At 35.4% G+C, this 26,440-nt stretch overlaps 1 protein-coding gene across 5 annotated transcripts in view; it reads right to left on the bottom strand.

Annotated features, from left to right (window-relative positions):
* The window catches only part of Rab32 (RAS oncogene family member Rab32), a 56,267-nt gene that overhangs the window by 1,401 nt on the left and 28,426 nt on the right, over positions 1-26,440 (bottom strand). For 3 of the 5 annotated variants that reach the window (XM_069121628.1, XM_069121629.1, XM_069121627.1), the window contains 2 exons: positions 2,910-3,138; positions 1,051-1,376 (listed from right to left, as the gene is read on the bottom strand). In XM_069121628.1, coding sequence (XP_068977729.1) covers positions 1,051-1,376; positions 2,910-3,138 — 555 coding nt within the window. Of the gene's footprint in view, positions 1-1,050; positions 1,377-2,909; positions 3,139-9,331; positions 9,904-12,120; positions 12,577-15,228; positions 15,887-18,252; positions 18,714-26,440 lie in introns of those variants that run through there. The other 2 variants (XM_069121625.1, XM_069121626.1) reach the window with 2 other exon arrangements.

The raw sequence follows: 26,440 nt of genomic DNA, 5'->3' as shown, positions 1-26,440 counted from the left end.
TTGTTTAACGTATTTTCCGCTCGTTGCCTCCCCTTTTCGTACCATTTTTATATTCGCAGACCAAAGAAATTTATGAATCCACTTTTCGAAATTTTTCAAATTTTACTGACAAATCACTTGTATCGATTGACGCTTATGTTTTATATATAAATTTCGACAATTTTCTTTACTTTTTGTTTTGCGAAATTGAACGATGTGGAAGAAGAATGTCAAACAGACGCTGTCACGGCTTTGATTTCATTTCAGTTAACGAACAACAATTAAATATGCACCGTAAGACGATCACCCAGACGCTAAAATGCGTCATTGATAAATCCATCGAGCTTGTACGTATGTTAATGAGGAGGGCAATATGATATTCCATAAATAACTCGGGCGACGTATCTTCGTCAATTGAATTCCGCGGTTAGATGAAGGAAAACAACGACAGAAAATATCCAATAGAGTATTTCCTTTCTCATGTTTAAGAGCTATACTCGTTTACTTAATTTCATTATTACATTTTATTCGTCGTATTATAATAAAATGATACTCTTCGAACGACGAATTTTTGTATTTTCATTTTGCAATGAAAATTTCCTTGAGCTTTCGAGTGATTTCACAAACAATCATTAATAAATTTGACTTGAATTTTATTAATGAAAAATCGTCTACCTTCGTAACAATATCGCGTGAAATTAATGGTGAAATGTATGAAAAGAATATTGCATAAATAGTCGACGATAAAAGTCTAATAAAATATTACTAATTTTTGTTTGATCTATTAATACAGAATGAAAGGTAGTGTCAGTTTCTTTGCGACGATTCTTCAAAATATGTTCATTTCAAAAAGTAGTTACAATTGTATAAAACAACTATTTCTTTAACCCTATTAACAACTAAATAATCAATTAACCAATGATTTGTTTAATGAATCGTCAAAATCCTGGCTTAGTCTAGATAATAAAACAATTTTTTTAAATTAATCATTCGCTACAAAAAATGACATACAGTCAGCCTTGTAATCTCATTAACAAATAGATACAGAATCTGTCGATCATTTTTACTCACTTTATTGACAAGAAATCGTGCAGCCTCCTCGATATTAATATTTTCCTTGGCCGAAGTCTCGAACCATCCGGCGAAATTCTTCTCTTTACAGTATTCGTCCATTTTCGCCGGTGAATTCACTAGACCCTCCTTCTGCTGGTCACATTTGTTCGCAAGAAGGACGCAAGGTATCTGTGAACCGTCAGGAAGTTGCACTTTCGAGTCCAAATCTTGTTTCCATTTCACCACTGCGTCCAAGGTCGCGCTTCTCGTCACGTCGAATACTATAAACGCGCCCACTGCTTCTTTGTAATACACTCTCGTCATGTTGCCAAACCTCTCTTGACCTGGACAGTAGTAAACACAAGGTGGACGTAATTATTGGTTGTTGTACAACGCTAATTCAACAAGTGATTGTACAACACTGATTCAACAATTAGTTATACAACATTAATTCATCCATTAGGTATACTATACCAATTCGAGGATTAGTTATACGATACTGATTCAACAATTAGTTATATAACACTAATACAACAATCTCTTGACCTGGACAGTAGTAAACTATTAATTGATTGTTATAATTATTGGTTGGTGTACAACGCTACTTCAACAATTGGTTGTACAACACTGATTCAACAATTAGTTATACAACACTAATGCAACAATCTCTTGACCTGGACAGTAGTAAACAATTAATTGGTTGTTGTAATCATTGGTTGTTGTAATCATTGGTTGTTGTAATCATTGGTTGTTGTACAACGCTAGTTCAATTGGTTATACAACACTGATTCAACAATTAGTTATACAACATTAATTCAACCATTAAGTACACAATACTAATTCGAGGATTAGTTATGCGACACTGATTCAACAATTAGTTATACAACACTAATACAACAATCTCTTGGTTTGGACAGTAGCAAACAGGAAGGTAGGCTTGATTATCGTTGTTACACTGATTCAATAATTAGTTCTACAACGCTAATAGCAATAATGACCAATTACTGTTGACCTGGTCAGTAGTAAATAGAAAGGTTGACTTGCTTAGTGTCGTTGTATAATGTTAAAGTTCAGTCAAGTGTTTATATTGGAATGAACTTGTTCAATGTGTTGCAACATGATGTCGTTCATACGACAAACGTTTTCTGCGTTTGTTTCTGTTAGGAAAAAAAGACTTCGACGAAACTTCTGCATAGGCGGTGTGCTCAGTGGCGCCAAGTTTATTTTTACTAATATCTCATTTTATGAATTATGCTTCTACGAGCAATCTGAGTTATACGACTGCATACGTCATAGATATACATAAATAATTTGATTGTTGTATCATATTCTATGATTAGGTATATATACACGTATCTTAATTCAATGGCATACAATTTCATCAATTATACATCATACAACGTATGCATACATCTACAACGTGGAAATCGCTTTCCACACATTTTTCCTGTTAACGAAATATTCTGTTGCTTTCTAACATGACATGGTATTTTATGAAAGAAACTAAATTTCTATGATCTTCATCATGCAACATTTCGTTAATATATTATTAGAAGATTATCCGACGTAAAATTTCGCTAATCAATTGCTTTTTTTAATATCACAAGATATATCCGATAAACGACTAGAATTCTAATTTATTCTTTCTTCATAACAATAATCATGCAAAATAAATTCGTTTATCATCGTCCAGTCATCGACTTTGAAGTTTTAAAGAAATAATTCATACGACACGAAGAGTACAGAGATAAAGAAAACAAAAGGAAGAATAAACAGACGTAAGGATTAACAATTCACGAAAGAAACGAACAAGAAAAAGGGAAGAAGGTTAAAGAAACTAAATAAAGAAAAAAGAAAGAAAGAAGGAGAAGACTAACCTGCGATATCCCATAATTGCAGCCTTATGATCGTGTGCGGGTCCCAGTTCAACACTTTCAGTGCGAAGTCAACGCCAATCGTCGCGCGATAATGTTGCGAGAAGAATTGATGAACGTATCTCTTGATAATGGACGTCTTTCCAGCGCCCAGCTCGCCAATTACCAGGATTTTATACAAGTGTTCTCGTTTATCGCCTAATCCGGCATTCGGCGCATTGTTCTGTGACGACTGTGCAAACAGAAAGCAAAATTCCATTGCCATTAATCGCCAATTCTTCGACAATCTATCGTTTATAAACGATTTCTTGTTGTTTAATTTTTATTACTATGTTTCAACTATTATTAACACCAGACCTGTTAATCATTATTAATATCATTCGTATCAACGTTGAACTTAAATTATAAAATGGTAACGTTGTTTGGAAGAGATAGAATCTTCTTCTATTATTATTCGAAAACACGTTTCATTTGTGGAAAATTTATTACGAGGAGAAACTCCAAAATTTCTTTCTATTATTATTATATCATCGTCGTAACGATTTTTTGACATTTTAATGATATAAAGAATTTTTAGACAGACTATGTTATCTTATATCTTATTTATTATCAGTTATTCGAATAGCATCTTTGTTATGTAAAATTCTATAAGCATTATAATTATTCCTTTTGGAAATTTATCCATTTTGAAGTACGTTGAAGGCACCTAATTTCCTGCTCACTTAGTTGTCTGTTAACTGGCAACGTTGTTTAATGTTTAAAAAATTATCCAGGTCGAGTTATAAATAAAGGCTTATTATAGTACTTATCTCAAACACTCATTATTCTCTGTCTGATATTCTTAAACGAATAATACCATTTTTATTACTTTTCTCTTTCTCTTATCTTCGTTATGCAACTATTTTCTTCGCTATTTGACACAATTATACAATAATCATTATGCGTACTCGTGTAACAAAATTAGCATTCTAAAACGTACGAAGCCAAGCTTGTAGAATTGTCTTGTATTCGTTTAAATGAAAATGAAAAAAGAAAGATTACAATTCACTGCAGTATTTTACTTCAATTCGAAATTAAGCTGATTCTTACGAATTTCACAGAATCTTTTAAACGATCAGTGAAATTTGAAATCGCATATACATGGTGCATGTAACTTTCAAGTTTGCATTTGAATTGTAATTTCAACTTTACTTGTACGTCGTCATAGAAAGTTAAATACGCGTTAATTTATCTTAATATCGAGTATAATTCGTAAAGATGTTACGTTTCACGATTTCATGCAACGATGTTGCGTTTCTACGTTTTCTCGCAACTTTACTTATCTTATCGAGCTACGAGCGAAGAAGAAAGCGACAAGTAGCAAGTAAAGCACGTAATGGAAGCATAATAAAACGATCCAACAACTCCCAATACAAATATTACCAAGTCTGATTTACGATGTTGTTTTCTCTTCTTAATTTACATTCGTCGTTGCTTTCACTGCACAATATTATTAACTAACTCTAGTCACTAATAAACGAACATCGAATCACGTGATCAATAAAAAGAAACAAAAAAGAAGAAGAAAGAAATAGTTAAAGATAATTAAAGAACTAACCCAGCACCATCTCCAATTCTTCGAATTAACTTTCGATTCAGAGACATTCAGAAACGATACAGTCTTCTTGTTCTTCTTTTTCACGCCCATATTGCTTCTGATTAATGTTCTACTTAAAACGCTACTGCAAATGCGTTCAGCCCTACTGATGTTCACTCATTACCAGGTTCGTCTAAACTAACGAGAATCAAAGTTTCTTCGACATAACGAACCGATCGATGAACTCTAAGCGGATGATTCACCGATGATAATCATTTTAGAATGTAAATCCGTCAATACAAAGCTACCGTGACGTACGACAATGTTTTATCAAACGCTAGTTAATTTAATTTTCACACTATTTATTTACTTCTTTACTTCTTCAAAAATGTGTGAGCAGATGATCGCGTAGCTTTGTTCATCGATTTTATTCTTCTATTTCGCCCTCTTCGAATTATCATAGTTTATTATATACAAAAGTAATTTTTTTATTTTATTTTTATAAAAGATTTGAATTACGTTATAAACGAGGATAATTTTGCTCTAAACGTTTACAAAAATATTCAATTTAGTTGAAATCGTTAGGACTGTGCCAAAATTAATGATCGTAGTTTATCGGTACACCATAATGATATTAATCCATATATTTCTGAAAATCACTAGTTCCTAAATTCTTCATCACGATAGGATAGTATTGTAACACATTATATTCTTTTCAGCAAGCAAATAATATCGTAATATATTATAATCTCTTTCTGTCACGTTCTAATTGTAGAGAATTACGCATCTCATAAATAATACATCGTGTTTCCATATTTTATTACTTTTAAGTATTACTTTTAGGAGTTACTATTAGTATGCTTACACTATATACTATACTAGTATAATTTGCTATTATCGCCACCAATTTAATTAATAATAATATCAATTTATAATATCATTAATATTAATAATATGATATAATATTAATATTGATATAATATTAATATTATTACTTTTAAGAGTTACTATTAAGTATGCTTACACTATATACTATACTAGTATAATTTGCTATTATAATATTGCCACCAATTTAATTAATAATAATATCAATTTATAATATCATTAATATTAATAATATAATATAATATTAATATTAATAATAATATAAATAATAATTTATTACTTTTAAGAATTACTATTAAGTATGCTTACACTGTATACTATACTAGTATAATTTGCTATTATGGTATCGCCACCAATTTAATTAATAATAATATCAATTTATAATATCATTAATATCAATAATATAATATTAATATTAATAATAATAGAAATAATAATTTATTACTTTTAAGAATTACTATTAAGTATTCTTACACTATATACTACACTAGTATAATTTGCTATTATGATATCGCCACCAATTTACTTAACGATAATATCAATTTATAATATCATTAACATTAATAATATAATATAATATAATATAAATATTAATAATATCATTAATTAATAATATAAATAATAGTTTATTTGTAGCGGTTATTAATCCCTATTTCTGCTTATTAGAATTATAATAAATAAATATAGTCAATCATAATCAACCATAATTTTCTCCTCTCACAAACAAGCAAAATTCTACGTCTTAGTAAGTAAATTATTAATTGACCAAAGGATTCGAAATTGGAACAAAACGAAACTTCGCCTAATACTAATGTAGCATAAACAGAATCATCGTGTATTCTACAAAATAAAACGACTATTAGAAATATGATAGGTGTAACGTATGGTTACACTCAGCAGGATAATCTGCCATGGAAAATACCGCACGAAGCCGTAACCATAAACTCTAGGGTAATAATAATAGTCTGCTGTAAAGGTAGAAGCCATAACGTTGCCAGTTGTACAATGCTCCATAATGCAGCAACATCGCTATGGTACACTGCATTTAATGGCAGCTAAGTTTTGTTTAAAAACAACACGCATTATCACACTTAGAAATGTCTTCACATCTGGCGATTTCGTAAGTTTGAAAATTATGTCATCGTAACATCAAGTTCGTCTTCATCTTCAATTACATCTTTAGATAATAACAAAATTTAGTAACGAAACTTTTTGGAGAAATGTCGATGTTAAGATGGAAAGATTTACAGACTTGAAGGTTAGAATTAGAATCACAAATTCTGTATAATTCTCTGTATATAGGGGATGTGTTATAGAGCAAAATAAATATACAGGGTGGTTGATAACTGGTGGTACAAGCGGAAAGGGGGTGATTCTACGCGAAAAAAGAAGTCGAAAATATAGAACAAAAATTTTTTTTTTTTAATTTTTCCATCGAGACAATGATCTACAGTGAGATCCGTTATAACGAGACGTGATAAAGTGCACGCGTACCGAGCGAAAATTCAAAGTCGATTTTCTCGAAAACAAAGCCTTAAAGGAAAAATTTTTATTCTATATTTTTGACTTCTTTTTTCGCGTAGAATCGCCCCCTTTCCGCTTGTACCACCAGTTACCAACCACCCTGTATATTAATTTTAGATAAATGTTAATTTTCCAAGCTGATTTAAAAGCGCCAGGTTTTCATTAGAAACATTTAAAATCTACTTGAAAAATTGCTTCGTGTTTTCGTTTAAATTACCCGGCATACGATGACAAATACCAATTGTGTATGCTAATCATAAATTATATTTGTACAGAATTGTAAATATTATCGCAAGATTAAGTCAATATACGTGACGTAACTAGGCAGTGGAATATTCAAGGGGCTATCTTGGCGCCTTTAAAGAAGATATCTTTATGTTTTGGAATTTTTGTCTGTTTACTAATCGTGAGTAACGTTGACGAGGAGGCCTTATTTCAAATTTTCCACAACTCACCGATACAATATAATTTTCTTCGCGTAGAATTTAGAATTCTAAATTGGAATTTCAATTGGAATTCCAGCACGACGAAATGCTTGCACATGATCCAATCGTCGACACATTTCTCTATCTCTTGAAACTTTCATCCCATCCCATTTTTCTATCGTGAGCACTAACTGGAAGCGGATAACAGGTGAAGCGCGTTACATCGATCGGAACAGGTGGTAATCCAAAGGATTAATGTCTCTAAGGAATCAGCTGGTTGCCGCAGGACGTCCAAGACTCGTTACAAGCTCGTGTCTTTTGTCATAGAAGCAGCGCACGGCCTGGCGTTATCGCGCACCAATTTCACGGATCGTCCTCCTTCGTCAAGTCCCTGACGATTGCAATTTGTCTAGAGACGCCACGTTATTTCGCGATGGTGTTGATCGTTCGACAAGTAAAAGTTACAGACAGCAACGACGAATACTTTGAACGAACAACTTGCAGTATTTTCCCCTCCAATAAACACTTTGTGTTTCGCTAACAAACTTGGATTATTCGTCCGTACACCTGATAGCATCCTCGTGTGAGAGAATTTGATACGATGGAAATGAAACGATATACAAAACTGGAAATAGAAAGGCTACATTGAAAGCTTTCCGTAGCCGTGTCTTCGCGATTGTATTCCATGAGAAACAGTCGATGAGAAATAATAAATCAAGTATTCGTTCGACTAATCGTCTTTTCAGCTCTCTATTATGCTATATGGAAGTTGAGATAGAAGACGCCACTGTTGAGATAAAGCACGGCAGGCCACGTAACTCGAGAGCATCGGTTGTTGCAGGGGTTGGTCGAGTGAAAAATACATGGGACAAAAGCGAAGAGAGCGGGTTCGACGCGCGGCAACCGCAAATCCTAACCGCAGAACGAGACTACCTTATGATTCCTGCGTCGTAGGATTACAGGTTTCTACGGGCAAACAGATGCAAAGAAACGTTCGCGGTGTTTTGAAATTGTGTCGGGTGTCGATATCGAGAAAGGGAAACCTGATTATGCAAATGACGACAGGAATCCAAAGAGAGAGAAATACTAGAGCCGAGTACGAGTTTTAACGAGTATCGAGTTCGGTGTCTTTTCTCCAAGTCGAAGAAAGATCTTATATTTTTGCGGATGGTCGGTTCAGGTTGGGACAGGTTAGGGGACTTGTTTACGGGCAAGTGGAGTAATTCGCTCCAATACTTTATACGTTTTAAATATGCAAACGCTCTTTCATATTGTATATAATTGGACTAACGTGGCTAGTGAAATTTTACAACTGCAAATTTTGCAAACTACAAGTCAGAAAAGAGCGAGAATGTGTTGAATGTTCAAAGAGAAAAGCTTCGCAGAAGGAGCGAAACATAAAGATATTTATTATAAAAATGTTTTAAAAATAAGAAAGAGATCATCAACAACATTACTGCGCCAAAGAAAGAAACTGAGTGAAATATTCCAAAGCAGAAGAGAAGAGAAAACTCAAAGAGAAATGCATCAGAGAAATCGTAGAGACAAAGATAGCAAGAAAAAAAGACACCCAATGCAATAAAACATTCAAACTTAAAAGAGAAAAACGCAGAAATGTCATTCCTATAGTGTCACCAAAAAACCAGAAATAAACGAACGCATATAAAAATAAAAATAATAGTAATAATAATAGGAATATGCAGATAAATAAACTAAATATTGTAATAATAAATATAGACATGTATAAGAGAAAAAAAACAGAAAAATTACGGTCACTATACAAGTTCTCACCGTACTAGCCATATCAAAATAAATAAATATTATAATAAGAAAACTAAACCAAAGGAAGAGCCACAAGAAAATAAAGCAACTACGGTGACCACGCAAGTAGCTTCTCGCCGTGCTATCCATATTAAAGTAAATAAATAAATAAATAAATATTACAATAATAGAAAATAAGAGAAGAGCCATGAAAAAACAGAAAAACTACGGTGGGTACACAAGTAGTTCCTCACCATGCTATCCTGACTGACGACCTTGCTCTTCTCCGCGTTGTCGGCCATCATCGACCCCACAGTAGCCAGGTAACTATCGTGCTGTCTATCGTAGCTCTCGGTATAATCCTCCTCAATACCAGCCAGATAGCCAACTCCAGTCTCCTCGTCGAACGTACCCTCGAACGTGGAGAACGTGTCGAACTTTTTCACACTGATATGCCTCGCCTTCTTCTTCGTTCGATTCTCCTCTCGTTTCTCCTCCTCCGTCACTGACGGCGATTTATCGTCGTCGTCGACGGTAACAGCGATCACTGTGTCGCCCGAATCCGTGTCACGAGTAGTTTCGAACAAACGACGCTGAAAAATCGCCCGTTTCTCCTCCAGTAAGGACAATTTTCGTCTAACCTCGCGAGGGGACGATTTTGGTATTCCAGACTCGGACTCGGATTTCGTGTTCAATTTGGATTTTCTAGGTGGTTCGGTCGACGTTGGTTTCGACGGCTTTTGCTCCGCCCATTTTGAAAGAGCATAGGGAAGCGCCGAGCTGCACCGAGCTTCCAGACGAGGAGATTTCTCCGAGGATTGGGAATCTGCGCACGCGGATAATCGCACCAGGTTCATTCGTCGGATTCGCAGGGTTCGTTCAATGGCAATTTCAGGTGATGATGGTGGTGATTGTCATGGTAGTGATGATGATGGTGGTGATGATGATGATGATGATGTGGCGGTCTTTGAGAGTCGAGACGACGACATCTTCGAACGTAGGTTACAGGATGTTAGTACGTAGCGGTTCAAGTTTCGTATTATGCGGTATGATGAGGATATAGTTGAATGTTGAAGAATAGTGAAAATTCAATGGTTGAGTTAAAGCGTCAGGGTCGTAGAACAGCAAGCATAAACTAAACTTCAACTTTGATGGTTGAGTTAGAGAGCGTATTGCAAAAAGATAAGACTCAAGATGGATGTTGAATAGTGATGGGGTTGTGGATGTTGAAGTTGATATTCAACGGTCGAGTTAAATTGTGAGTGTCGTAAAAAGATAAGACTCAAGATGGATGTTGAACAGTGATGGGGTTGTGGATGTTGAAGTTGATATTCAACGGTCGAGTTAAATTGTGAGTGTTGTAAAAAGATAAGACTCAAGATGGATGTTGAACAGTGATGTGGTTGTGGATGTTGAAGTTGATATTCAACGGTCGAGTTAAAGTGTGAGTGTTGTTAGAAAATAAGAAAATGTTGTGGATGTTGAGATTGAAATCGGATGGTTAAATCAAGTGAAATGTTAGTGTAATGTAAAACAGTAGAAATAAAAGTGGATATTGAGTTATCAGAATTAAGTATTTAATTATCCTGAAGCCTAGATCGAGTACTTGAGTCAGATAGAATAACTTGTTGTAACTTGAGTCGAGTTATTCCACGTTAATTGTATTTCCTAGTATTGGAAATTCAGTTGAGTTAATTAAAGAGTGGCTGCTCATTGAACTGAAACTAATTAGCTAATAAATCCTATTAAAGTTAAATCGTATTTGGATCAGAGCAGTTAAGTTAATTATTCTTAACACCTCGAATCGTACACTCGAGTGCTAATGGTATTACATGGCATTAATTAATTTAAAAGATTTGGAAAAATACAAAATAATTAACAAGTAGAAAAACCAAAACCGAAACTAAAACCACTTGCCGCAGTCTGATGATTTACATTACAACACGGAAATTAATTCCAAGATATTAAGAGAATGCCTATTTATCATATTATAATGAATTTTCTAGAACTACACGAGCACAATAATGAAACGACGATTACTATAATGTGTATAATACTATCAGTGTCTGTCAGATTTATTAAAACCTAACATAAAGCAGAACCAATTGAATCATATTATTTTAATCCGTGCCATTCATCAGTGACTAACAGTGACATTAATCAAATCGATCAAAATAGAAGCAACCGCCATAAAGAACCATAATGCACAGAAATCTCATAAACTTCTAAAAAGCATTATTTTACCAATTACAAGTTATAGACTCCACTTGATCATCAGTCATAGAGTAACCGTAAATCATTCCATATTATAATGTATTATACATATATGTATATAAATATAATTATATGATTCAATACATGTATGAATGATTGATAGACTATAATACAGAATTTTTATGTGCCTACAATAATTGGCAATTACTATTTGATTGACGATTTCAATGTATAGAATGTAAATTTTATACTTAAAATTCAGTACATTCCGCATGCTACACGTACAATGTGCAGCACAAATTCCATGCCAATTCTATGCATTTTATACAATTCAAATTGCATATAAATTTCATATACAAAATTCTGTGTATTAGACATAGAACGTAGATATTCCACACATTCTATACAATAAATTTTACATAATATAAGATTCTATTTATATGTAGAATAGAAATTCCATGTAATCTTTGTAAGTGAGTAAAATTCTATTCACCCAAAGTACAAATCCCATATAATTCCATATATAAAATTCTCTATGCAGATTAGAAATTCCATACAAACTTTACACGTAGAATACAAATTTCACGTAAACTCTACGCAAAATTTTCCACATAATGTAAAATGTAAACTCTTCTCACATCCCCCATCCAACATTCCGTACACGTAACTCGCAACTCAACAACCATCAATTTTTCCACGATCCTAACCCAAATCAGGAACCAACCCCAAGCCAAGAATCAATGGACTAAGAAAAAATGAGTGACAGTGAAAGAGAGTGCATGTATGTGTGTGAGTGCGAGGGAGAGAGAGAGAGAGAGGGATCGCTCACCGTACTGACTCTTCGTGGAAAAGCTCCTGATGGTTAACGACGGCGACTTGCGCTGCACTACGGTCACCGTGCTCACCGGTTTCTCCGTCGGTTTCTCCGGTTTCCTCGGCTCTCCCTTCTCCCTGTCCACGTCGTATGACGTGTCAGGCTGCTCGTCGGCCTCGTATCCGTCGCGATGGCCAAGCCTCTCGATCTCTTGCCCCTTCCTCGCGGTCTTCGACGGGCTGTCGGAGAGGCTAGACAATTCCTGCGACGATTGGCTCTGTGATCGACTGCTGTCACCACCCTCGGGCGTGTGCCTCGGCTCCTGCTCCGTCGACAGACGAAATTTGTTCAGGCTCAGTTTGCGCACCAACGAGTTCGACTTTTTCTTCTTCTTCTTCAAGGCCGTCGATGGACCAACGACGACCTTGCGGTCGTCCTCCTCCTCCACTGAACTCCGCTTCCGACCCGTTTCTGTCGCGTGAGACAGACAGAGGATCTTTGGTCAGAGAATAGATTTTCTTCCGGGAGGATTTTTTTTCCTTTTTTTTCTTTCTTTCTTTCTTTATGGAGTTTATGATAGAGCTCGATGGAACTGGAAGCTTAAGCTTGATGGTTTATCGGTGAGCGATGGGTTTATTAAAGATCATTACAGGGTTTTCGAGGATGTTGAATCGATGATTATTGGACTGCGAATTTTTATGCAAACGAGTATTTTTGTAAGCGTTATAAGCGTGGTAGATGTTATAATTATTATAAGATTTATTCTGTTTCGGATATTTCAGGTATTCTTCTATTTTGAAATTCGTGTGTTACGAGTGCATAAAAATCAGCGATCTAGTGCATATAGTTTGTTATGGATTTTATTCAGCTACGATAAGCATGATAAATGTGGTTGCTATGGTAAATGTAGCAGATACGATTGATTGATTAAATAATGTAATCGAGTAGAGTAACAGATACACCGGATACAGTACGTGTAACAGTAGCAGATTACAGTAAAATGTTTAGAATGGATACAACAGAGATATCACGTGTATAAATCCTACAAAAGCGATACAGTAGAGGCGCGGTGGTTACAGTAAGTAGAACAGGGCAGATGTAAGTCAGCCTTGTGAATATCAGGAATATATATACATAATACATATCACAAATAAATAGCAAAAATATAATAGTTACAGTAGATGTACCAAATATAAAGAAAGAAGGTATAGTAAATATCATTTCCATAGAAGCGAGTATATAAAAATATAGAAAACTATAATTAGCATAGGACATACAGTTGGTATACGAATATAACAAATACAGCAGCTTATCGAACAGATATAATACACTCCTAACTGTAGTATAAGTAGAATAAGTAGAATAAGTAAGTGTAGAATAAGTCTAGCTGTCATAGTATATTAGGAGGCGTGGTCCCTCCTGACGGCCAAATCGACAGGAAGGGCTCCCCAGAATACCCGGGGAGTAGACGAAGGAGTGCCCCGGCAGTAATTCGAAGGAGGCCCCGGGACACTCCTGCCAAACGTCAGGACAGCCACCGTGGGGTTTTAGTCGGTTTGTGTCCGACACTACCCCGTCGCCTTCCAGAGGGCGGCGGGGTGTCCGTGAGGATTTCCCCACGATAAAAAAAAAAAGAGCTGTTATAGTATACGATAGATATAAAAAGGATATTGAATATAATAAATATCATTGGTATAGAAAATATTGTTTAAAATAAATCAAATTGAAAAGACAAGTATTTCATGTGTAATCAATTCAAAATGATTTTGTGGATTTATAAAGGAGGAAAACAATCTTTTATAAAGATAGACTCGTCTATCTTTGCAAAGATCTTTCAGTAAAGCACGTAATGTGTACATATGTCGAAAGATTTAGTAGTATGTGTCTTTCGATACGAGAGGCTCTCGTTTTTGCAAGACGTAAATACGTTGAAGAATTTGATAACTGAATGCCAAGTCACCTGAAGCTAATTGAGATTGAGATAGGTCATGAATTACGAAGACGACGAAATTCAAGGAGGATCTCTGAATTTGTTACACATAGTCATCTATTCGAATGATTGAAATCGTGGTTCTCACGGTTATTATAACTTTCGCGTATCAGATTCGTATCAAATGTTATGTAAATTGGTCTTGAAAGGACGAGCTGGTTCTATAAATCCTTTGTAATTAACGAGAGCTCGATGGCTTTCAGTAATTGCCCAGATACCGTGTAGCTATTAAGAAGATTAACATCTTAAGGAATCTGTTCATAGATCCAGAACAGTGTCCTGCCGATTACTTTACGTGTCGAGTATCACAGCGATTAAAATCAGTGTCTGAACAACGGGCAGGAAACTCTATAATCTATTGTTGCTAAGATAAGGCAATTTTATTCTAAAAATCAATAAAGTAGAATATAAATAGAGTAGAGTATAAACTATAAAAAGACACATACGGAAGACTTCAAATATTTTTACCAATAAGTTTATAGAAATCTATCGATAAAAGTAAAGATCGACGATTAAGAGAAACAAGTAGAATGAAGTAGAAAAAGAAACCACATACCGCTCGTGAATAATTATTCGACGAAGCCTTAGAACAACCGTAACCAGTCACCACCAGTTATCTCAATACCAATCAACATAACCTCGATAGAAACCAACAAAACAACGTCTACGAATTCTAATTTCTCCAAAATTTGCCAAACTTTGTTAACAAAATCGAGATTTTGAAAGAAACACGAGCTGAGAACACATCGAGTAGATTGATCCTTAACCGCACAGACGTTTCTGTTTTTATCATTACTACAAACAATTTTCTAAATTGCTTGGCGATCTACTGCTCTTAAATCACTGTGTAACAAAAGTTAATCTATCAGTTCGATAAACATTATCGAAATTATCGCAAATTTGCAAACTATCCTCTACGTAAATACCAATCACAGTCGATCTGTGTCTAACGCAGAGAACCAAGACCCTGAAAAAAACAACCCTTCGAACAACACGTAACCTGAAACCAGGAAGAAAAGAAGAAGAACTTCAGCAACCACAAGAATAAACTTCCCATAACCACAATCCTGTTCGAGCGCAAACAGCTCAAAGAGAGAGAGAGAGAGAGAGAGGCACAAGCCAAATGAATAAACCTTTTTCCTCGACATCCAGCTCAGGCTCGGCAGCCGATTCGTCCAGCTGCCTGTTCTTCCTCCTAATCTTGAACAATCCTCCCTCCTTCCGGAAGCTGCTCTTCAAAGCTCCGAATCTTCCCTTTTTCTTATCGTCTGCGGCCGGTGGGTCACCGGTGGCCACGTTCGTCGTCTTTCCAACGCTCGTGACCGTGTCTACGCTGGAGCTGCTGTCACCTACGGTCACGTATTCGCCGGAAGTGCTACACGCGAACCTGTTCCGCTCCTCTTCGGACGAGGAGCGCGCGATCACCGTGTCCGGCGAGCTTCCGCCCTCGTTTGCGCTCTCGTTACGATCCATCCTCGTAGAAGGGGCGAAGAAAGTGGTAGGAGTATACGTATGTAGCGTACGTTTGCACACCGTTGTCGATTTTTAACGACGTTTAACGATCCACAACGACGGATTCTTGGCCTGATGATTTTGTGTCTCACTCTGTCAAGGCACGAGCCAGTCCACGGGCTGGCTTCCTACGCCAAACGCGGAAACCTTAGAACAACCGCCTTTCTAGGTCCGATCAGGCCGACCGCCGGATAATCCGACACGTTTCCCCCTCCTTTCTGTATTCTTTTCATATGTTGCTGTTTCAAAGAGCGAATACGATGTCTGTTCAGGGAGGAGCTATGGCGAAAAAGTAAGAGAGGGAGAGACAGTGAGATTTGTATGGTTAGTATGACAGAAAATTACGTTAGGTTGAGATTCATTCGCCTTTTCATAAAAGAATGAGAATCACGTTAGATTGATTAATAAGTTGGTTAATTAAATTCATTAATTTTCGTAGGAGAATCTACTGTTAAATATTCCAAAATATTTCCCTTTTTATCCCATTTCTTTGTCTCACATTTTTCGTTCGAAAATTTCGATACAAGTCCCTTTACATTTTTTAAACAATGGATTTCCCTTTTAGTCGTCTTTTACGACACGCAGGGATTACGTTGGCTCTGTTCTTATTCCGAAACCGCAGACGATGTTATTAATATATATTAGAAATGTAATTATACATTGTGGGGAAACTATGTATAGTTTAATTTAAATTTAGTTTTTATTATAATAGTTTTAATTTAAAGGAGAGTAAAAGAGAATATTTTCAATGAAAATTCTATATAGGAACTGCCACCATATTGGTATTTGTTTGAATTTTATTTTTCCCAATTCCATACGATAGAATAAAATTCCATACGATACAACTCTATTTATTGAAACGAAATTTTAGTTAGTGTCTGATTCTCTGTCGACCGAATCTACTTGTTCGAACGTGGTGTCGACTGAATCTACTTATCTGAATGTAAACTATTGACTGTTCTACTTATCTGAATGTAAACTACCCACTGAATCTACTTATCTGAATGTGAATTCCTACTGCACGAACTAACGTTGTAGATACAATGCAACTTTACCTACTCGCACAAAATTCTAGTTTCTGTCCGATTATATATCGATTGAATCTACTTGTCTGAATGTGGATCGCTGTCTGGATTTTCTTCTGCACGGACGACATATTATAGGTTCAAAATGAAACTCTACTTACATATCAAACAAAATGTTATTTAGTGTCTGACTAAACGATTTCCTGTGTACCGAACCTACTTATCTGAACGTGAATTCCCATTATGTGAGAAAATTTGAGGCAATGCAGGCAGTCGGTCGATGCTTATACTACGTGAATTATGTGGATTTTATTGTTTGTTCCCTAACGTGGTCAGATGAATGTAATTCTACGCACGGATACGAGTTGAAGTTCCTTATTATTTTCCTTTGTTATTTCATACATATCTGCTCTGACTGTAATTCGAAGTTTCTACTTTCTTGCTCTGTCACTTGAATGATTAATAGAAAAGCTATGGGTGTTCGTTGAAAGCAACGCCTCGTAGGTTCGATAAACCGTACAGTCGAATGGAGATGAAAGATAGATACCAAGTGAAACGGAGAAGCCTGGGAATCGTAGGATGAAGTAGAATTCGTGATTTGTTTTCTGGGTACAGTGGTAGAGGGTTTCTGGGTTCTTCGACACACTGTGTGACATTCCAGGAGAGGTCATTGATCGAACATTGTGTATGAAATATTCAAATCGACCACTGTCTTGGTATATGTATCTCAACACGTGAAATCAATATTTTATCCTCTGAAGTTAAATTCCAACTTTCAGGATTTTAGTCCTCTGTTGTGGCTAAGTTTCCAAAATCGAGTAAAAACAGAAAGTAAATTTTTTGAAGATATCGTAGCAGAACTTTCGTTTTACGATTGTTACATTATTCCAAACGTTCCAAAATTAATTTTAGATCTTTACAACTATAACTATTATGAAATATCTTTAGTAAAATTAAAACTGAGAACTTTCTTACTGTTGGCTAAATGTTTCAAGTATATCTCATCAGCGGAGATTTTAACTTCGAAAAAAAAAAAAATACTTGCAGAGGTTCTTCTTCAGAATCCAACGTTCGAATATTGAATACTGTACCGTATACAGTTTCCCCGAATGGAAAATTGATTGGAGGTATCTTGACCCCCGTCTCTATGTAAAAGTTAAGGGGCTGTAAATGAGTCGAAATATTGCTCTGTACTTTTTACACGGAACAGAAACTGAAGAGTCCGTTTGAAGAGTCGGAGGAATAATAAATGAATGAATCTATAATGAAACATCTGAAATCTGTCCGTGTCATAGATTCTACGAGAATCTTGCCATTGTTTTTCCTTACGAAATTTAATCATCCAGTTAGAGAGATATTAATACTTCACGCATTACAAGACCACGTGTTTCGTAAGTGATATGTCTACGTCTAGATTTCTTGTTTATTTCGTATCAATTCACCATTGTATCGCTGTATTTTATTGCTCTATATTCTAGTTGTATTTCCATGGATCGCTGGTACCAAATATTCTACCCGTATCGATCAATAATTCCAAACTCCGAAGTAACAGAAACAAGCCAAAATTTCTTTCCTCGTAATCAAATGAAATTCCAGTTACGCGTAAAGAGGATGACAAACCGACGATCCAGTCACCCAGCTCGATCCACGAAGCTTCGATGGTACGCAACCTTCCTCGAAGGTGTCCACCGATGGAAATCTTTCAGGAATTCAGAAATTCATCGTCGCGCGCACTTCTCATCTCGCAAGCGCGTGTACGCGTGCGCCCGCACTTTGAAAGCTTCGCAAAAGCACTTCAGAAAAATGGAACTTGGGAAGAAACAAAAATTCGCTACTCGAAAGGGGAAGGAAAACGAAAAATAAAAATATTGAGAAAAAGAAATTGAGGATAAAGAAGGATCGATATTTAGAGGAAATAAGAATGGAAGCACATGGGAGATGAAAGAAGTCACTGTTTGGGAGAAATTAAGACGAACGGGTAGAAGATAAGAAGAATCGTTACGTATGCAGAAAGAATAGAAATAAAAAGACGTGAAAGGGAAATCGAAAGAGATTCACGACACTGCTGGTTGTATGCGCGGAACCACACTAGAAGCTCGCGTAAAAATGCCTAAAGCAGGACAATACACGGAGGAGGAGCATGATGGTGCCCCTCCACTTGTACGCGAGAACGCATTTGTTCGCGCGTTAACCAGCCTCGAGACGAGTTTTCCGCGCGTTTCTTGCTCTCTTCCTCCCTGGCTAGACGAGATCCATGGTACCGTGACAACACGTAGGCGTAACACGAGCGCCGAGTTGGGACCTAGCGCGCGGTTAGCCGCAAGACCCCGTCATGCCAGTATCGTCCCCTCGCTGCTTACTGTTCGGCTCCACCTCGACGAACAACTAGCACGTTACGTAACCGCTCGATTTTGTAGAATTAATTGTTCTGGATTACATGGAGCGTGATTTGCCTTTTGGTTGCTGGCAGGTCCTGTTTACGTGGAGGAATTTTGTCCAAGTAGAATGGGTACAATGCGAGGCAGCAGACATTGGGAAAATTGTGTTCAAACTGCGAAAAGTATCGTGTCAGATTCGGAGGATGCGAAATTGAAGTTTCGTGAATCTTGGTTGCTGGTAGGTTTTGTTTGTGGTACATGGTAGAATCGAGAAAAAGTAGAGTAGATACGATGTAAGGCAGACAGAAATTAAGAATTTCGAATTGTGAAAAATATCGTATTGGATTTGGAACACGTGGAATCTATATTTTGCAATAAAATTCAAGGATTTTGGTCGATGGTGGCTTCTGTTTGACAGAGGAATGTAGCGAAAGTAGAAAGGCGCGACGCGAGCCAGACACAAATAAATCAGAATTTCTGGAAACTATTACATTGGATTCGAAGCATGTGAAATTTCAGTTTTGTAATAAATTTCCTGAACTTTGGTTGACAGTAGCTTTCGTTTGACACATTGGTACCATTTCGTTCGTTTGGTACACATCGGTCGGAGTAGAATAGGTACAACGTAAGGCAGACAGAAATTAAACGCTTGAAATTGATTTGCAGCACGCGAAGTTGATATTTCCAATGAATCTTGTGGATGTTGATAGATAGTGCAAGTGAGTATGATCTATTGTAACAGTGTACAGATTTTTACATGTTTATCATTGTTGATTTGTAGGAAGATCATTGCTATTTTATGAATGCCGATAGGAGGATCCGGTTCGAAGCTTTTGGATAGTTTGTTCGTGTTAAGTGAGTTGATGTTTTTGAGCAGTTTGTTCGTGATAAATGGAAGAATTATTGACGTTGAGGTTTGTGGATTCCAATAGGTGAGTTTCAATATGTCTGGTATTTTTGAATATCTTTGTGTTAAAACAATCGTTGATGTATGGTAGGTAACTGAGAAGAGAATCAAGTGAAATGGTATGATATTGGTAATGCGACAGGATTGCTGATCGAATTTGTTCATCAAAACTAAAGGAAGAAAGGATTGAAAGTCGAAAAATCGAAAATTGGTTGATCAAGAAGAGTTAAAGAGAAGAGAATCAAGTGAAGAGGTATGATATTGGTAATGCGACAGGATTGCTGATCGAATTTGTTCATCAAAACTAAAGGAAGAAAGGATTGAAAGTCGAAAAATCGAAAATTGGTTGATAAAGAAGAGTTAAAGAGAAGAGAATCAAGTGAAGAGGTATGATATTGGTAATGCGACAGGATTGCTGATCGAATTTGTTCATCAAAACTGAAGGGAGAAAGGATTGAAAGTCGAAAAATCGAAAATTTGTTGATGAAGAAGAGTTAGACTGCCTTAATGGAATTTAACGTTTGAAATTTATTTAACTTATATTCTAGAGGTTAAAGATGGTTGTCAATTCAGATTAAGATTGTTTTGAATAAATGAAGTAATTCTTAGAACTGGTTGATACAATACAAAGATAAGATACATGAAGTAGACTACGTATTGGAAAGATATAAAGAGAATATGAGTCAGTTGATCAAATTGATAGCGAGGTATTGAGTAACTGAGCTATTCAATCGACCATAGCTATCTTCTCTCTGAATCTGTAATCTCGTGGCTGTGACTGCACACTGAACTTGATATCTAAATGCTAAAAATATATCGATTGTTTTTTCAAGCAAATATACTCATCTTTCAGTAATAAAATTCGCTGAAACAGATATATTTGATACAAACATCTAAGATAAACACGTTTACACGATGTTCACGATTAAACGAAACATTCTTTTGGATGCGTAACACCCAAGGATTAAGAACGATTAAATAAGCTTTGCAAGTGTATTAACTTTTGAATCGTTATTTCCCTTTAAATGCGATAAAAATAGTATCATAAGTCTATGTTTATCTTTGTTTATCAAAATATTCATGATAATAAGATAAAGGAATCAACGTTCTCGATATAAAAATTTTCTGATAATCTCATCTTAACTTAATCTCGTCAAACGTTAAACCTTCCTTGTGTGCTGGTAATTATTTTCAAATTACAGCAAAAGCAAATATCAAAATCATATTGTACTCTCGTAAAGCTTACACGCAATGAAAATATCAACAAATTTCCTGCCACGATATTGGTAATCGCTATAGCAAAAATTTGCATTTTGTTTTGTATCTCGGACGACGATCGATGATTTCCTTTATAGAATAATAGTTCTGCTCTGTTTAATGCACAAACACAGAGACGATAATAGAACCCGTCTTATGCGAAACAGCATCTTGCAGTCACTTTTCATGCACTAATTACGTGTCGCCGGCTGGCGTGCTGCAGGCCACTGGTAATTCCGTTAATTAATTAACAGCGAACGGGGATGAGCCAGTGATAAAGTTCAAAATTGAGCTCGCAGCAAAATGCACGAGTTCGGATCTAACCAGAGGGAGATTAAAACTGATTTCTCTTCCCCTAATCTTAATTGACAAACGCACGCCAATCTTTTTAATCGACCAAAAGCATTATCTGCTTTCTTTTTCAGATTTATTATTTCGTTATACGATAGTCGTCGACTATATTGATATTTTTATTAACGCAACTGCGGGAAGATTTGTTTCCATGGATGTTTTATACGCTGTTTTATATTATACACTATTTTTGCATCTTTCGAAATCTTTCAATTTCTCACATATCTGCATACGTGTACATCCACCATCTCTTTCCCAGTTTTCTTCTTTTCTCCATATTCACATGTATACTCGTCGTAGCTTGTATTTATTTACGCACTCCATGACCTAACCCCACCACACATTTCTAAGACTAAATTCCCCAATTAACTGGTTAATAACAATAATAAGAAAAAAATAACAATTTTTGAAAATAATTTTGACAAGAATAAATCAGAGTATTGCCGCTGAAACAAACCGAGGCCGACTGAAGCGGGTACCACGAAAGGGACATTCGGCGCGTAAAGCCATCACCAGATCACAAGGTAGCAGATTCTCCGTGAATCCGCGTGGAATTCGCGGGTTACATAAGTTTCTAAGCGTGCCACATACCATCGTGTATCCTCTCACCGCGCTTATGTAAACCGCTCTTAAGCGCAACCGGTGTAAGACGGAGCTGTACACGTTATTATCAGGTCAGATCGTAATTTTCTGGCCACGGTTGCCCATTATTGGCCAAGGTCGCGGTCGTTTGTCAACATGTTCGTCGTAATTACTGTGGAAGACTTTAGCCCATTAACCGAGGAAGATCAACGAACTCGCTCTACCTGTACAAACCAGTGGTTGGTGTTACAACCATTGGGATGGCAACTAAGTGATTGCGGATTTTGTCAATACCACCCAATGACAAAATCCGCAATCACTTAGTTGCCAACCCAATAGATACTTGGCTATTCGATTCTTTGCTTTCCGCAGCCGGTATACAAATTCAAGCAAATCTGAGAAATTTACTTGATCATTCGTGTCCTCGAAATTATATAACGACGAATTATTAACGACTTAATAGGAAACGTAGTATTTGCAGGCAACGGTACGAAAGCAGGTTTAGTCAACGTATTTTTACGATCCGGTCAGCCTGTTTTCCCCATTCGAGTCATGTAATTAGCTTCATCGATTAGCGATCGTTTGCTTGGTCTGTGTGACGTATCAAGGATGATGGAGCATCGTACATCCTTTAAGGACGACCTCGGTGTCTACGATTCTCCCGTCATCGTCATCGTTATGTCGTCGTTCTCTCGTGGGGTGCTTTACGTAAGATACTGGTTTTCTTCGCGATTCTGAAAAATTCGCACGGCCTCTATGGTTGCCACGCCATATCAATTCTGCGATTATCACGCGACAGCCAGGACGAATTTTTTTCCTTTTTTCTTTGAATTGCCTTGGATCTGATTTATAAATCGAAGTGGATGCTGAGATTTGAACGATAATTTGCGATTTGTTTATTCACGAAAGGAAGCTTACATTGTAAAATAAAAAGTACAGGAAGACACCATGATTTTATAAATCTACATTTAGTAAGAGCAATATCGTGCACGAAATGTTATAAATATCGCACATATTGTATATAAATAATTGTAAATATTGTATATATCACGGGACAAATGTTATCAACATGGTAAAACGTTTATAGTACAGAAGTTACTAAAATTCACAGTGTATCAATTTTAAACTTTCTTTCATTCGCCACTGTATTTTCATATGAATTTAAATTGCGTTTTTCTTGCTTTCTATGGATTAATCGATTATGTGACTTCCACGTAGTTTTTGATCTTTTAACATTCATTTTTTTAAACGTGAGAGTATTTTGTAATTTCAGGTTGAAAGTGTTCGATTTCTATATTTTGAATGTAGTCCATATTTTTACTTCGTACGTTGCTCAGTCGTGCATCGTTCACGCTTCAGATACTTTTTAACTGTTAACGTAAGAAAAACACGATTAGGTCAATAATAAAAGACAAGGATAATAAAAGAACTTGCAGGATTAATAATCATGCTATCTTCTTAAAATGTTCGCAGTTACTTGAGCCATATAATAATCGACGTATTAATCAACGCCGTATATAGATCAATTTTGTTCATTTTCAGAGTTTGTAACCGTCCTTTTACAATTACAAATGATTTTGTCGATGCTAACAAATTCTCTTGATAAACTAATACGAATTTTTATATCAACTTGTGATTGTAAGGTAAGATAGTAGAAACTAGAGTTTCTACATTTGAAGAGCAACTTTTTTATTGCACCAAGTTAGAAAACATTGAAGGACGAAATTAAAACTTATAATTTGCAGTCTGTTTACGAGAAATCCTTTTTCCACGTTAATCACGAAGATATGAATTTTAATTTGCCTTCGTAACGAAGATCGAACAACGTGTCACGTTAACGATTATGCAAATCGACAGAGAAACAACAATCTTTCCTCCCCAGATGAAGTTGTTTGTCAACGATCCATCGACAGCGTACTAATGGCAAAAGCTTATTTCAACGTGAAAAACAACGATCGTTTTTAAGATTACAGACAAGTTGATCGATCAAATGGTAAAATTATGCGACGCATAATATGCATATTGATCACGCAACAATATGTGTACGATGAAAAGGAACATGGAAAATGAACATATTAAATCTCGAAATGCCGCGTGTTCCCTTGAATTTGATTTCAATTGTAAAATAGTATGCCTTGCGAATAGAATTCCTGGCTGGTCGTGAAACATCGTACACAACTATGAATTATTGTTAGATAATTATGAATATGTAAATCGTAAATAATTACGGATAATATGTTTATCGTTTACGTTGTTATTTATTTTTAATGAAGAGAAATGTCAGATTTATTCAATCGAAGACTTTTGATATGAAGTTACAAAGCATTTTCGTATTTGAAAAATGAAATAATTATTATTATTACTGTCAATTATTATTATCATTATCTGTTTATTGTAGTGAGTCTTAAAGCCAGGCACAGTCTATGCTACAAATGTGTACATTTAATATAATTTAAAAAATAAAATGACAGATATTGAAGACAAATGACAGAAATTGAAGCATTGTCCTTTGAACTTAAAAAAAGGACATACGAGCGCTATAGTTTGTACACTATGTCAAATGAAAAATATCGTGTTTGAAACAAGATAAAAAGAGCTCGTAACTTTCTAAAATATGTGAAACATGCAAGATAATATTTTACAAATTTCAAGATATGCATTTTTCAGTACACAGTTACAAAAGTTAGAAAGTTCGTTTCTAAAGCAAAGAATCATCGAAATTTGTCAAAAGAATCGCAAGATATTAATAAGAATAATTATCGCGGATGTCGATGATGTTAGAGACATTTTCGACAGCTGATTAATTTATCGTCAAGAGAGAAGGTTTCCAAGTCAACGCGCGTGAAATGAAGAAAAGAATGTTCCAAGGAACAAACGATCGATAGACCACGATGATCGCCATATGGCCCATTAATTCGTCGTGTTATGTCGATCAAAGGAAGAATTTCGAGCCTGACAATATTAATTAAACAGTAAACTAGCGTAATTATGGATTTACGCGAGAAAACAGAGTTCCCTTTCTCCGCCGTGAAACCGTTCGTGATCAACAGTGAAAATTACGATTCTAGAAAGAACTAAAGTCTTAAAAGTCTATATTTTGTGATATTCAGAAAATTCCAATTTTTATGTTTGAAATCGAAAATTCTACGAAATGTCGTGCAAAAGATTCCATTCCATGAAATCAGTGCGTATGAAACAACGGCTCTTTTCGACGATTTAGAGAATTTTGTATTTGAATCGAAATTCTGTGCGACTATCAAACAAATTATCAAAGAAAATATCGAGATTGCGAATAAAATGGACATAAACAGCTGAATAACAAAGAATAAGTTTCACTTGGTTTAACAATCGTTATACCACTTATCGATCCATTCAAACCATTTGACCTTTTAAGGCTTATTAGCTTTGAAACCCTGACCCGAAGAAATCTTTGATCCAGATTCGCAAGTCTCACGAAACTTGGAACACTATTAGGTATAATGCTGTCTACCTGCAATCAGCCTGCCATTTGCATCGGCGCAATTTGATTTATAACAATTGCAAATTACACTCCTCCAAATATATTCTTTTGGTTCTACGAATTACGAGTAGTATGCAGTTAGTTATACAACTTTTCTAAAATTAAAATCTAGGCTTTTTAAGTAAGAATATAAACGTAAATATTTAATTAAATATTTAATTTTATTATTACTAAAAATTTCAGCCAACGTCCGTACGATATTCTTTTTATACTTTAAATATTTTATTTATTATTTATTATGTATCATCTATTTATTTTTATTTTTATTAAATAAGAATATTTTATTAATCTTAACGATAAGGAGAACTTTTAACGTATATTTCTTTTAAGTAAGCAAAATCACTGAAGTTATTTAATTGAAAATAAGTCAATGTCGTCGTTCTCTTCTTTTGTTTATTTTGCAAAATTAATATCGTTTCCTTAAAGAAAAATTATAATCGCAAATCCTGTTTTTCAAAGTTTGGAGGCAAAAAAAAAAAAATACACGGCTCAGTTTAAACTTTCGATCATACAAAAACACAATGAAAATTATTTTCATGGCTTTACTTTATTACATTTGCAAATTTTAATTAATAGATTGTAATAGGTGTAAGCCTCGATAGAATACAATACAATACAATACGCTACAAATTTTAATGAATCATTAGCTTGTTACTAAAGTTTCACTCTATATAAGAAAATATTAAAGTGAATTTTACAAACTTCGACAAATTATAATATCCATATTTCTATCACATTTTTACCTGACTTCGATACGACAAACTTTTACTACCACGATTACAAAGTAAACGATAAAAATGATTTTGGAAATTG

The sequence above is a fragment of the Bombus flavifrons genome, chromosome 10, assembly GCF_040668555.2.
Source record: "Bombus flavifrons isolate JBK064 chromosome 10, iyBomFlav1_principal, whole genome shotgun sequence".
Taxonomy (NCBI): Eukaryota; Metazoa; Arthropoda; class Insecta; order Hymenoptera; family Apidae; genus Bombus; species Bombus flavifrons.
This window is presented reverse-complemented; position numbering and strand designations above follow the sequence as displayed.